We start from the raw sequence: 14494 nt of genomic DNA, 5'->3' as shown, positions 1-14494 counted from the left end.
CTACTGTCCATAGATGAAGTAGGAGATGGAGGCCACGCAAAGCATTTTCGGGTATATGGATAGAGAGGGCCACGATTCAACACTGAGAACGGGAGGCCATACTGTCCATAAATGAGAAAATAATGAACTCATACTCAGGTAAACGCAATGCAGAATTTATTTCCGTGAGACAAAAGTATAAAAGACAAACTTCCTTATAATATTAGAAAAGATCAGAAAGAAAAGAAAATCGAGAGTCCAGGTACATTTCAATCACCTGACTTACAAACATTGTAATGATTTCAAGTATATAGAATTATTTCATCGACATGTTTAATAGTAAAACAAACTTTGGAAAAACTTTATTTATTTTTTGGTAATAATAAAAAACGTTACATTGGAAGATTTGTACGAACCAGTAGGGGGCACTTTCCAAACAACTGAAACATGCTCATAGAGAATGCTGCGCCAACTAGGCCTTGGGTGTAGTCTGATCTCCCCGGCTCTTCAGCCCAAAAGCTGTATTTAGCTCCTCCCTTATCGCCGTCTCTTGCTTGGAAGCTTCTCCCGACGTATCCGCGTCCGGTCTGTGAAAACTACGGATGAGAAGTCCCATGGAAAAGCGGGCGTTGCCATCCATGGAGATAGACGATCTGCTTAGATGAACCTCTTCCCGATGGCTGTAGGTGGTGGGACTGGTGGCCTTTAAGGGCTCAGATGCCTTAGGCAGGGCGGATGCAAGGATTTTTGACACCCTAGGCAAAACCCCATTTTGCCACCCCCCTGGCTCCACCCCCTTTGCCCTGCCCATGTATTCCCCCCCCTATTTTTTATTGAAGCGCCCATCAAATGCAGCCTCACCAGTGCCCATAAATGCAGCCTCACCAGCACCCATCAAATACAGCCTACCAGCACTCATCAATGCAGCCTCACCAGCGCCCATCAATGTAGCCTCACCAGTGCCCATCAAATGCAGCCTCACTAGCGCCCATCAATGCAGCCTGACCAGCGCCCATCAAATACAGCCTGACCAGCGCCCATCAAATACAGCCTCACCAGCGCCCATCAATGCAGCCTGACCAGCGCCCATCAAATGCAGCCTGACCAGCGCCTATCAAATGCAGCCTCACCAGCGCAAATCAAATGCAGCCTAACCAGCGCCCATCAATGCAGCCTCACCAGCGCCCATCAATGCAGCCTCACCAGCGCAAACCAAATGCAGCCTCACCAGCACCCATCAATGCAGCCTCACCAGCACCCATCAATGCAGCCTCACCAGCGCCCATCAATGCAGCCTCACCAGCGCAAACCAAATGCAGCCTCACCAGTGCCCATCAATGCAGCCTCACCAGCGCCCATCAATGCAGCCTCACCAGCACAAACCAAATGCAACCTCACCAGCACCCATCAAATACAGCCTTACCAGCACTCATCAATGCAGCCTCACCAGCGCAAATCAAATACAGCCTACCAGTGCCCATCAATGAATGTTTGCTTGCTTCCATTCTTTCAGGAGTCGGAACACAGACACGGTCCTCCAGCCGCCGCTGCGCCTCATGTGCGAACAGAGCAGCGACTGCCTGCTGATGCTGAGACTTAGTTACTTGCTGCAGAGAGAAGAGAGTAGGAACACCAGTGGCCGGGTGCCCTAGTAAGCAGTGAGCCCCAGGCGGCTTCCTAGTTTGCCTAGTGGTAGCACCAGCCTTAGGTATCCATGGGGAACCACCGTTGTGTGTTGGCTTGCACCCAGCATAGTGACCAAGCTGTCATGGGCAACTCCCGGTCGTTTGTTGACGATTGGGACAATTGGTCTAAAATCACCTTCATTGTAGAATCTACAGACACAGCAGAGGGGAACACAGTACAAAATCAAACGCGCTTTGCATGAAACGCGTTGGGCATACAGAACAAAGATGAACGCGTTTCATGCGAAACACGGTTGATTTTGTTCTGTGTTCCCCTCTGCTGTGTCTAAGATTCTACAATGAAAGTGTTTTTTTGAAGTACCGCCGACCAATTTTTTTCCTTTTCCTGGACCGGACTTCCTACATCTGTAGTGTCTCACGGGTGGGCAGTAGGGGGCCACCAGCTCTGAGACATCAGGAAGTGGCAGCCGTCTCCCGAAACAAAGATGGGGCTCTGGAAAGAACCAGCTGGAAAACAACGTTGGACTCCATGAGCTGGTAAGTATCTACAGCAGTAGTTCTCAACCTCAGTCCTCAAGTATCCTCAATAGGGCCGCCACCTAATCAGTGTGATATTAGCGGTGTATCAGCAGATTGGCCTGGAGCCTGTTTTGGTTCTGTGGACCCCTGGGACATGATCCTGGGGGGCTGAGGTCATGGGGTTGGAGGGAGGGGCCTAGTAAAGCAAGGGATGGCTGGGTGACCCCTGGGACATGATCCCGGGGGGGGCTGAGGTCATGTAGTTAGAGGGAGGGGCCTAGTGAAGCAAGGGATGGCTGGGAGACCCCTGGGACATGATCCCGGGGGGCTGAGGTCATGGGGTTAAGGGAGAGGCCTAGTAAAGCAAGGGATGGCTAGAAGACCCCTGGGACATGATCCCAGGGTGCTGAGGTCACGGGGTTGAGGGAGGGGCCTAGTAAAGCAAGGGATGGCTGGGAGACCCCTGGGACATGATCCCAGGGAGCTGAGGTCATGGGGTTGGAGGGAGGGGCCTAGTGAAGCAAGGGATGGCTGGGAGACCCATGGGACATGATCCCGGGGGGGCTGAGGTCATGGGGTTGGAGGGAGGGGCCTAGTGAAGCAAGGGATGGCTGGGAGACCCCTGGGATATGGTCCGAGGGGCTGAGGCCATGGGGTTGGAGGGAGGGGCCTAGTGAAGCAAGGGGTAGTTGGGAGATCCCTGGGACATGTGCCGAGGGGGGGCTGAGGTCATGGGGTTGGAGGGAGGGGCCTAATGAAGCAAGGGATGGCTGGAGAAGAGATCAGACTACACTGTAGGAATCATCTGGTTATGCTCCATCCTCCTCTCTAAATCAGATGGAACCTTTGTTGGTTGGACCCTTGGAAGGCAGCGCAGGCTCAAGGGGCAGCTGCTTGGGGCCCACAACAATGACTGGGCCCGGGGGAAGCTTTCCCTTTTGCCCTGCGTTAAAGATGGTCCTGGTTGTAATGCACAAAACTTTACCCGCACTCTTAACATTCATACACCACGATGGTCTCGTGGGACCTCTGATGTCTGGAGAGATCAGATTTTTTTACAAAGCTTTTCCCACATTCGGAGCACTCATACGGCTTCTCCCCCGTGTGGGACCTCTGATGCACGACGAGGTCCGATTTAGACACATAACCTTTCCCGCACTCGTGGCAGGAATGCGGCTTCTCGCCCGTGTGATAGATCTGATGCCTAAGCAGCTGCGATTTCCGCGGATAACACTGCCCGCACACGGTGCAGGAAAATGGCTTCTCGCCCGTGTGGCACCGCTGATGCCTGGAAAGATGGGACTTCTGCGAAAAGCATTTCCCGCACTCGGGACACAAGAACGGCTTTTCCCCCGTGTGAGACCGGTGATGCCTGATGAGATCTTGCTTCCGCAGGAAACATTTCCCACACTCCGTACAGGAAAACGGCTTCTCTTCCAAGTGGGACCTCTCATCCATGTGGGACCTCTCGTGTTTGGCCAGCTCTGACTTCGTTAGAAAACACTTCCCGCACAGCAGACAGGCCTGAAGGCCATCATCCGCCGCGTGAGAGCTCTTGTGTATGGTAAGGTTGTATCTATGTTCGAAGCATTTCCCGCATTGCAAACACTGGTGAAGTTTCTCACCCGTGTGAGATCTTTGGTGCCTGTCGAAATCGTACCACTTGACGAAACATTTCCCACACAGGGGACAGGAATACTGCCCATCTTCTTTGTGAGATCTTTGATGGACCAGAAGACTGGATTTTAGGCTAAAACATTGTCCACAATCAGAACAGGAGAACAGCTTATCCGTATGAAGGGCGGAGCCGTCATTTGGCATTAAGATGGAAGGTGGTCCATCCGCACTCTGAGGCAACGGGTAGATGTTTTCGGTGAAGAGGTCTTCGTCAGGACAATACTGAGTAGCGTCCACATCTACTTTGCTATCTGGAGACCAAGAAAGATGACCATCTGAGGTTCTCCTAACGACGTCACATCCTAAAAAGAAAGAATAAAATGAAAATATTATTGCTAGACGTAGTTGGTAGACTTGTGCACAACAGAAAAATTTGTTTAGTTTAGTTTCTTTTACGTCCTTTCGTAAAATTGTTTAGTTTAGTTTCTTTTCTGTCCTGTCGTAAATTTGTTTAGTTTAGTTTCTTTTCCGTCCTGTTGTAAATTTGTTTAGTTTAGTTTAGTTTCTTTTCCGTCCTGTCGTAAATTTGTTTAGTTTAGTGTCTTTTCCATCCTGTCGTAAATATGTTTAGTTTAGTTTAGTTTAGTTTCCGTCCTGTCGTAAATTTGTTTAGTTTAGTTTAGTTTCCGTCTTGTTGTAAATTTGTTTAGTTTAGTTTAGTTTCCGTCCTGTCGTAAATTTGTTTAGTTTAGTTTCTTTTACATCCTGTCGTAAATTTGTTTAGTTTAGTTTCTTTTCCTTCCTGTCGTAAATTTGTTTCGTATAGTTTATTTTCCATCCTGTCGTAAATTTGTTTAGTTTAGTTTATTTTCCATCCTGTCGTAAATTTGTTTAGTTTAGTTTCTTTTCCTTCCTGTCGTAAATTTGTTTTGTTTAGTTTATTTTCCATCCTGTCGTAAATTTGTTTAGTTTAGTTTATTTTCCATCCTGTCGTAAATTTGTTTAGTTTAGTTTCTTTTCCATCCTGTCGTAAATTTGTTTAGTTTAGTTTCTTTTCCGTCCGTCGTAAATTTGTTTAGTTTAGTTTATTTTCCGTCCTGTCGTAAATTAGTTTAGTTTAGTTTCTTTTCCGTCCTATCGTAAATTTGTTTAGTTTAGTTTAGTTTCTTTTCTGTCCTGTCGTAAATTTGTTTCGTTTCTTTTCCGTCCTGTCGTAAATTTGTTTAGTTTAGTTTCTTTATTGTACTGTCGTAAATTTGTTTAGTTTAGTTTCTTTTACGTCCTGTCGTAAATTTGTTTAGTTTAGTTTCTTTTCCGTCCTGTCGTAAATTTGTTTAGTTTAGTTTCTTTTCCGTCCTGTCATAAATTTGTTTAGTTTAGTTTCTTTTTCGTCCTGTCGTAAATTTGTTTAGTTTAGTTTCTTTTCCGTCCTGTCGTAAATTTGTTTAGTTTAGTTTCTTTTACATCCTGTCGTAAATTTGTTTAGTTTAGTTTCTTTTCCTTCCTGTCGTAAATTTGTTTAGTTTAGTTTATTTTCCATCCTGTCGTAAATTTGTTTAGTTTAGTTTCTTTTCCATCCTGTCGTAAATTTGTTTAGTTTAGTTTCTTTTCCATCCTGTCGTAAATTTGTTTAGTTTAGTTTCTTTTCCGTCCGTCGTAAATTTGTTTAGTTTAGTTTATTTTCCGTCCTGTCGTAAATTAGTTTAGTTTAGTTTCTTTTCCGTCCTATCGTAAATTTGTTTAGTTTAGTTTAGTTTCTTTTCTGTCCTGTCGTAAATTTGTTTCGTTTCTTTTCCGTCCTGTCGTAAATTTGTTTAGTTTAGTTTCTTTATTGTACTGTCGTAAATTTGTTTAGTTTAGTTTCTTTTACGTCCTGTCGTAAATTTGTTTAGTTTAGTTTCTTTTCCGTCCTGTCGTAAATTTGTTTAGTTTAGTTTCTTTTCCGTCCTGTCATAAATTTGTTTAGTTTAGTTTATTTTCCATCCTGTCGTAAATTTGTTTAGTTTAGTTTCTTTTCCATCCTGTCGTAAATTTGTTTAGTTTAGTTTAGTTTCTTTTCTGTCCTGTTGTAAATTTGTTTAGTTTAGTTTATTTTCCGTCCTGTCGTAAATTATTTTAGTTTAGTTTCTTTTCCGTCCTATCGTAAATTTGTTTAGTTTAGTTTAGTTTCTTTTCTGTCCTGTCGTAAATTTGTTTAGTTTCTTTTCCGTCCTGTCGTAAATTTGTTTAATTTAGTTTCTTTATTGTCCTGTCGTAAATTTGTTTAGTTTAGTTTCTTTTCCGTCCTGTCGTAAATTTGTTTAGTTTAGTTTCTTTTCCGTCCTGTCATAAATTTGTTTAGTTTAGTTTCTTTTACGTCCTGTTACAAATTTGTTTAGTTTAGTTTATTTTACATCCTGTCGTAAATTTGTTTAGTTTAGTGTCTTTTCCGTCGTGACGTAAATTTGTTTAGTTTCGTTTCTTTTACTTCCTGTCGTAAATTTGTTTAGTTTAGTTTATTTTCCGTCTTGTCGTAAATTTGTTTAGTTTAGTTTCTTTTCCTTCCTGTCGTAAATTTGTTTAGTTTATTTTCCGTCCTGTCGTAAATTTGTTTAGTTTATTTTCCGTCCTGTCGTAAATTTGTTTAGTTTAGTTTCTTTTCCGTCCTGTCGTAAATTTGTTTAGTTTAGTTTCTTTTCCGTCCTGTCGTAAATTTGTTTAGTTTCTTTTCTGTCCCGTCGTAAATTTGTTTAGTTTAGTTTCATTTCAGTCCTGTCGTAAATTTGTTTAGTTTAGTTTCTTTTCCGTCCTGTCGTAAATTTGTTTAGTTTAGTGTCTTTTCCGTCCTGTCGTAAATTTGTTTAGTTTCGTTTCTTTTACGTCTTGTCGTAAATTTGTTTAGTTTAGTTTCTTTTCTGTCCTGTCGTAAATTTGTTTAGTTTAGTTTCTTTTTCGTCCTGTCGTAAATTTGTTTAGTTTCTTTTCTGTCCCGTCGTAAATTTGTTTAGTTTAGTTTCTTTTCTGTCCCGTCGTAAATTTGTTTAGTTTAGTTTAGTTTCTTTTACGTCCTGTCGTAAATTTGTTTAGTTTCGTTTCATTTCAGTCCTGTCGTAAATTTGTTTAATTTAGTTTCTTTTCCGTCCTGTCGTAAATTTGTTTAGTTTAGTTTCTTTTCCGTCCTGTCGTAAATTTGTTTAGTTTAGTGTCTTTTCCGTCCTGTCGTAAATTTGTTTAGTTTCGTTTCTTTTACGTCCTGTCGTAAATTTGTTTAGTTTAGTTTATTTTCTGTCTTGTCGTAAATTTGTTTAGTTTAGTTTCTTTTCTGTCCTGTCGTAAATTTGTTTAGTTTAGTGTCTTTTCCATCCTGTGGTAAATTTGTTTAGTTTCGTTTATTTTCTGTCCTGTCGTAAATTTGTTTAGTTTCCGTCTTGACGTAAATTTGTTTAGTTTAGTTTCTTTTGCGTCCTGTCGTAAATTTGTTTAGTTTATTTTCTGTCCTGTCGTAAATTTGTTTAGTTTAGTTTCTTTTCCGTCTTGTCGTAAATTTGTTTAGTTTCGTTTTCTTTTCCGTCCTGTCATAAATTTGTTTATTTTAGTTTCTTTTACGTCCTGTTGATTCGGAATCATTCGTAATTTTGCTAAACAGGATTTTTTGTGTTCGGACCAATTAGTTTTTTCGCAAGCGTCATTTTTCGTAGAATCGGAATGATTTGTATTAATGTAAGCCTTATTTTTAGTTGATTTATAATTCGTTTTTTGTTGATTCATATATTTTTCTGGTTTCGTTGATTCGTAATTTTCCGTGTCTCTCTCACAATGGCGCTGCCTAACGTGCTTCGAATGGATTTGTACTTTTCTAAATACATTGCGGTTATTTGTAACGATTCGAAATCTCGTATTTTACTTTCGTTTTTGACATGCGGCTATAGCCTCCGCCCCTGTACACCATTTTGAGAGGGAGTTTAGAACGGTGAGGGAGGAGCAGAGAGCAGAGCAGAGAGTGTTATTGTTGGATGTGTGGTTGGGATCACAACAAGTCGACTTGCTGTTGAATTAGGCCGCATTAACGCAACAACCAATCATGCCGAAGGCATTAGCTATTTGCTATAAATAATTTATTTCAGATTCGGTTTTATTCGTAATTGCTTTGTTCGGAAATTCGAATGCTTCCGAACCTCCGAAAGTTGCTAAATTAGTCCAAATTTTGATTCGTTACGAAACAAATTGCACAAGCCTAGTAGTTGGTTGATCTTGACCAGAATTCAACAGAAAAGCCCAGAACGTATTGGAACTAGAAGACTATTGCCTATATAGGCCGGACTATGACATGAACAGATTGCCGAGTGGTCTTCACATACACTATATTACCAAAAGTATTGGGACACCCGCCTTTACGCGCACATGAATTTTAATGGCGTCCCAGTCTTAGTCCGTAGGGTTCAATATTGAGTTGGCCCACCCATTGCAGCTATAACAGCTTCAACTCTTTGGGGAAGGCTGTCCACAAGGTTTAGGAGGGATTGTTTGACCATTCTTCCAGATGCACCTTTGTGAGGTCAGGCACTGATGTTGGAGGAGAAGGCCTGGCTCGCAGTCTCCGCTCTAATTTATCCCAAAGGTGTTCTATCGGGTTGAGGTCAAGATTCTGTGGAGGACAGTAAAGTTCCTCCACCCCAAACTCGCTCATCCATGTCTTTATGGACCTTGCTTGGTCTAAATCATTTGGACCTGAATCCAAATTAACACCACCTCCTCAAGGATCCCCAGGCATACAGCTCACAAAGAGCACCGTTCCCCCAAATGCCAGGGCCCATAATCGGTAGGCATGAGGCTAGCATTCAGTCCCCTCCAAAAGCCACTGTGACGGGTGAGTCTGTCACACTGGTTCTAATGGATCTATAATGAGGACCGTCTTCCTTCAAAGAAGCTGATCCCTGATGAATGTATAACGTATATGGATCTTGTTCTGGTCCTAAGCTGCTACCTCGCTCAATGATGGAATGCACTAGAGCAGCATTTCTCAACTAGGGTTCCCCCGAGAGGGAAGATGTTGAGAAAGTCTGTGATAGACCAATTGGATTGTGAAGTAGCAGAATTAAGAAAATAATCTAATTTTTATGACCCACCTGGGCTGATCTCTGTAGGAATGTCCTCCCCTTGAATTGTCACCATGACAAACTCCTCTGTAGATGGGGGGGGATCATCAGCCACATACACAACATCTTCTTCCTCTTTAATCTCCCCATTGATGTTAATCAGATCTTCAACCTAAATAAGAAAATATCAAATATATACTGTATGAAGCAAGACCACATAGAAGAATATCATCCCGTAAGGTCCAAGCCTTGTCTAAAGAGATTTCACACATTGTTGGGTCAATTCATGTTCAAGAACCATATTCCCACCTACCTGTGTGGAATCCCGGGAATACAGAGGACGGGGACATCTCTCTGGTGGGTTCCCGGAGTAGGACGATTTCACTATGAGGTCCTTGTAGAGATCATTATGTCCTTCAGAAAACCCGATGACATCTTCTATCTCGTCTTTAACAATAATATCACGTTCACATGGATTTCCACTCTAAATCAATAATTAAAAATACTGCATTTATCGGCGTATAAACACGCGCATGCGTATAACACGCACCCCAATTTTAAGAGGGACATTTAAAATGTTTTCACAGCCCCCTTTATAGTACACAGTCCCCTCCCCCTCCCAGTACACAACACTCCAACCCCTGCACAGTACACAGTCCCCTCCCAGTACACAGCACTCCAACCACTGCACAGTACACAGCCCCCCTCCCCAGTACGCAGCCCCCAATCCAGTATACAGCCCCCCCATCCATTATACAGCCCCCCTCCCCAGTACGCAGCCCCCAATCCAGTATACAGCCCCCTCCCCAGTACACAGCCCCCCCATCCATTATACAGCCCCCCCTCCCCAGTACGCAGCCCCCAATCCAGTATACAGCCCCCTCCCCAGTACACAGCCCCCCCATCCATTATACATCCCCCATCCATTATACAGCCCCCCTCCCAAGTACACAGCCCCTCCCCCCATCCAATATACAGCCCCAGTACACAGCCCCAATCCAGTATACAGCCCCCCCATCCATTATACATCCCCCTATCCAGTACATAGCCCTCCATCCATTTTACATCCCCCCATCCAGTACACAGCACCCTGCCCATCATACAGCCCCCCTCCCCAGTATACAGCTCCCCCATCCATTATACGTCCCCCTATCCAGTACACAGCCCCCCCATCCATTATACATCCCCCCTCCCAAGTACGCAGCCCCCAATCCAGTATACAGCCCCCTCCCCAGTACATAGCCCCCTTATCAATTATACATCCCCTATCCATTATACAGCCCCCCTCCCCAGTACGCAGCCCCCTCCCCAGTACACAGCCCCCCCATCCAATATACATCCCCCATCCAATATACATCCCCCCTATCCAGTACACAGCCCCCATCCATTATACATCCCCCTATCCAGTACACAGCCCTCCATCCATTTAACACCCCCCCTATCCAGTACACAGCCCCCCCCCCCAGTATACAGCTCCCCCATCCATTATACATCCCCCCTATCCAGTACACAGTTCCCATCCATTAAACATCCCCCTATCCAGTACACAGGCCACCATCCATTATACATCTCCCCCCATTATACAGCCCCCCTCCCCAGTATACAGCCCCCCCATCCATTATACAGCCCCCCTCCCCAGTATACAGCCCCCCCATCCATTATACAGCCCCCCTCCACATTATACAGCCCCCGTATCCAGTACACAGCCCCCTGCCCATTATACGGCCCCCCATCCATTATACATCCCCCCATATATCAGCGTACAACACGCAGGCACTGTTTACCCTCTGTTTTCAGGGGGAAAAAAGTGTGTGTTATACGCTGATAAATACGGTATAATCGAGTGTAAAATAACCAACCTACAGGTTGTAAGTTAATTCTTTGACATTGTTCCTCATCTACCTGATGATGGTGGGGGATGGTGTGATCTTCCTGTGTGGAATCCCGGGAATACAGAGGATGGGTCCATCTCTCTGATCGGTTTCTGGTATAGGACGATTCCTCCATGAGATCCTTGTAGAGATCATTATGTCCTTCAGAAACCTCGATGACATCATCATCTTCTATCTCTTCTTTAACAATAATATCACGTTCACATGGATTTCCACTCTAAATTAATAATTAAAAAATATAATCGAGCTTAAAACAACAAACCTACAGGTCGTAAGTTAATTCTCTGACATTGTTAATCATCTACCTGATGATGGTGGGGGATGGTGTGACCTTCCTGTGTGGAATCCCGGGAATACAGAGGACGGGGACATCTCTCTGGTGGGTTCCCATTACTGGATCCATCTGTAGATGTTTGGTGGTCCTCGATATGGATATCCTTGTGTCCTTCTAAATACTCCCACTCCTCCATGGAGAAATAGACAGTGACATCCTGACACCTTATAGGAACCTGACACACACAATGATACAGTCACCATCCAGACACCTCCCTTGTCTGTTACTGGATAATGTCCCAGAATTCCCGGCACCGCTCACCTCTCCTTTCAGCAGCTCAGTGATCTTCTTGGTGACTTCTAGTATCTTCTGCATGTTGTGTCTCTTGGGTTTTGAGAAGTGAAATCGAGGGATTTTGATGGCCACCTTGTCACCTGACTTTACAGGAGGAAAACGCTGAAAGAACAAGGGTAATATTATGAGTCCCTCCCAGAATCCTCCTCACCTCTATGGTCATGATCATGTGGGCCCATAGATCTCCTGTTCCTCAGGGCTTGGGTAAGACATCAATCAATGAAGTAACCAACATAACCATTAACAAATCAAGCAATCAAACCCTGAGGACTGCGCCACTTCTGGGTCCCTAAACCATCTCATTGTGCAATTGTATATAGACTACCCAACTTGGATAACCCCCATTTTTGAGAAGCCCCCACTTTGTGGACAGGTACCAAACCCAAGCCATTAACCATTTCTTGGATTTTATTAATAGCGATAAGAGTGATGTCATGTGACCTCCCAGAATCCTCCTCACCTCTTCGGTCAGGTCTGTGTTTTATTAATAGAGATAAGAGTGATGTCATGTGACCGCCCAGAATCCTCCTCACCTCTCTGGTCAGGTCTGTGTTTCATTAATAGAGATAAGAGTGATGTCATGTGACCTCCCAGAATCCTCCTCACCTCTCCGGTCAGGTCTGTGTTTTATTAATAGAGATAAGAGTGGTGTCATGTGACCTCCCAGAATCCTCCTCACCTCTCCAGTCAGGTCTGTGTTTCATTAATAGAGATAAGAGTGATGTCATGTGACCTCCCAGAATCCTCCTCACCTCTCCGGTCAGCAGGTAGATGATCTCCAGGGAGAGGTTTATTATGCTCTCGTTCACGTGACTCCAGACATCGTCCATCCTCATTGGCGTGATCTATACCGAACGCTCCACTCTATTGAAGGACAATAAGCTGAGAATTATCTGGGCTGTACTGAGACGATTATTCTTTTCAGTAACTCCCCCATGTCCCATAGGGGGCGCTGTGCTGTGCTCTTATCAGAGTTAGTGTGATGCCTACTAAGCATGGGGGAACCCCACAAGCCCAGTGATATTCTTCAGTATTACACAAGGGAAGCTCAATGGTTTCTATGGGCAATACTGACGGTTTGGACTTCAGATGTTAGTAAACGTAGCACCAAATACAAAGGCTGGGGTGAAGGGGTGAAGTTGGTTGGGGGGGTTGAAATAACTTAAAGCAGAACTCTAGCCAAAAATTATAAGATAAAAATGAGTCACCCATTAAAAAATAAAACAACAAAACCAGCTTTTGCTGCAATATTGAGCTCCAATACAGAGATTTCCCTTGCAGTACCTTTTTCAGCCACTAGATGTCCTTAGTCTAATGGTCAAAATCAGTCGACCCAAACAGATACATGGTCACATTCAATCTCCATGATTAAGCTCCAACGGGTGGAGCGAAATACGTTGGGACATGGCCTGGGTGGAGTCCAGGCTGAGGTTGCCACTGACCAGTGATCCATGGATTTGTTTAGATATATGGCCATAGGGAGACCTTCTTAGAAATCCAGAGATCACAGGAGTCTGGATTAGCTCCCTCCCAGATCGGCCCTCTCAGCGGTAGAGGTTAAGGACTTTTGCCCCTTTTGAGAACCTCACATATTGGGTCTTTTGGGTCACAATCAGGTAGGCTTAGTTCCCACCTACAGGCTCGACTACCCCTCCACGTAATTTTTACACGTCGCGTGTAGAGCAGCCCTATGATCTCAATGGGCTTCCCTACACTCAAGAAACGCCTAAAAGAATTCCCTTGGCTCTTTTCCAAAAATGCTTCACACCAAACTGCATGGAGCGTGTTCCCGACACGTAGTGTGAATCTAGCCTAATATATATATATATATATATATATATATATATATATATATATATATATACATACAAATACACACACAATATATATTATGATACTTTAAATGAAGGAGCTGCTGGGTATTAGATGAATATTACCTCTGTAGTTGGATATTATTATGATATATATATATATCAGCATACTATGTTGCCTTCTATTACCGACTTACGGTAAGAGCCGGTTCACGCACAGGCGGCACGACTTTGGGGGCAACTCGGCAAGGCGATCTCAAGACGACTTGAGAGGCAGCTTGCAAAATTACTTCTGTATTGAAGTCAATGCAAGTCGCCCCCAAAGTCCTACAGGAACCTTGCGTCGCTCCTATTAGAACGGTTCCATTGAATAGAGCGGACCATGACTTATCAGGCAGCTGAGTCGCCTGATAGGTTGCTCCTGTGTGAACCGGCTCTAATAGACGATGGCACAACGGGACGTTACTTAATGTAAATAGGAAATACGATCTTATTACCTCCTCTGCTGCCCTTCCCAGCAATGTCTCCTCTCAACTTCTTCCTGACCCACCTCTCACCCGGAACTTCCTGTCTGTACCTGACATCACTTCCTGCGTGTCCCTGTTATCACTTCCTGTCTGTGCGTTCCACGTTGTATAAATGAGGTCACCATCTTGTGGAGGACATAAGAACCGCAGTCAACGTTAACAGTCCAACCTCTCGTAGTTGCCAATCCTCCTTATATTACATTTGAGCTTCTAGTAAAAATGATAAATCCATATTTTTCTAAAATTAAAAAATATATATATACAATTTGTACTATAAATTGAACTAAAACCACAGAATTTTGTTTCAAAAGTTTTGGGCCCGTGACAGGCTTTTGCTCGCTTTCATCTGGTCGAAGAAGCTAACTGAAGTCAGAAGGACCTGGACAATGGAGGTATCTGAAATAGATTCCATTTACACATGACCAAAGACCGTCCACACAGGGCCTTACCATGAGTCCCAGAGAAAAAAGATGGACGGGCTCTGTAACTGGACTGAGGAACTTAAGGTAATCTGTCATGGCCACTAAGCTGGTGTGGGGTCTGTGGTCTTTACAAGTAGTGAGGTGATATAGAACTACTAGTAAAAAAAAAAGCAAGTAGGGGAACAAGAAACCATGGGAGAAATCCTTCTAGACTTCAAGATGTATACAGGCTCAAGTGTTTTAGAAAAGTTGCTGTATATGTGGTTTCACATTTGTGGTGTTGATAGACACCCTAACATGGGTAAGGTGACTATTGGATAAACCTGTGGGGAATATAACTCAACAGAAAATATGGTGGACGGTTGTGCTTGATACTTG

General features: G+C 43.9%; 1 protein-coding gene across 3 annotated transcripts; it reads right to left on the bottom strand.

Moving 5' to 3' along the window:
• Positions 1–2054: 2054 nt before the first annotated feature.
• Positions 2055–13703, bottom strand: LOC120909542 (oocyte zinc finger protein XlCOF7.1-like). 3 transcript variants are annotated; one of them, XM_040321315.1, is made up of 8 exons: positions 13665–13703; positions 12109–12220; positions 11324–11458; positions 11034–11237; positions 10739–10945; positions 9150–9320; positions 8867–9008; positions 2055–4123 (listed from the first exon to the last, which is right to left on the bottom strand). In XM_040321315.1, the coding sequence occupies exons 2-8, from the start codon at positions 12190–12192 to the stop codon at positions 3138–3140; spliced, it is 1929 nt and encodes a 642-aa protein (XP_040177249.1). In that variant the 5' UTR covers positions 12193–12220; positions 13665–13703; the 3' UTR covers positions 2055–3137. The 3 variants fall into 3 exon arrangements, with proteins under 3 accessions (XP_040177249.1, XP_040177250.1, XP_040177251.1); XM_040321316.1 differs by lacking the exon at positions 10739–10945; XM_040321317.1 differs by lacking the exons at positions 9150–9320; positions 10739–10945.
• Positions 13704–14494: the final 791 nt, after the last annotated feature.

This window comes from Rana temporaria, chromosome 8 (genome assembly GCF_905171775.1).
Source record: "Rana temporaria chromosome 8, aRanTem1.1, whole genome shotgun sequence".
In the NCBI taxonomy this organism is placed as follows: Eukaryota; Metazoa; Chordata; class Amphibia; order Anura; family Ranidae; genus Rana; species Rana temporaria.
The sequence above is the reverse complement of the archived record's forward strand: the minus strand, read 5'-3'. Positions and strand labels throughout refer to the sequence as shown.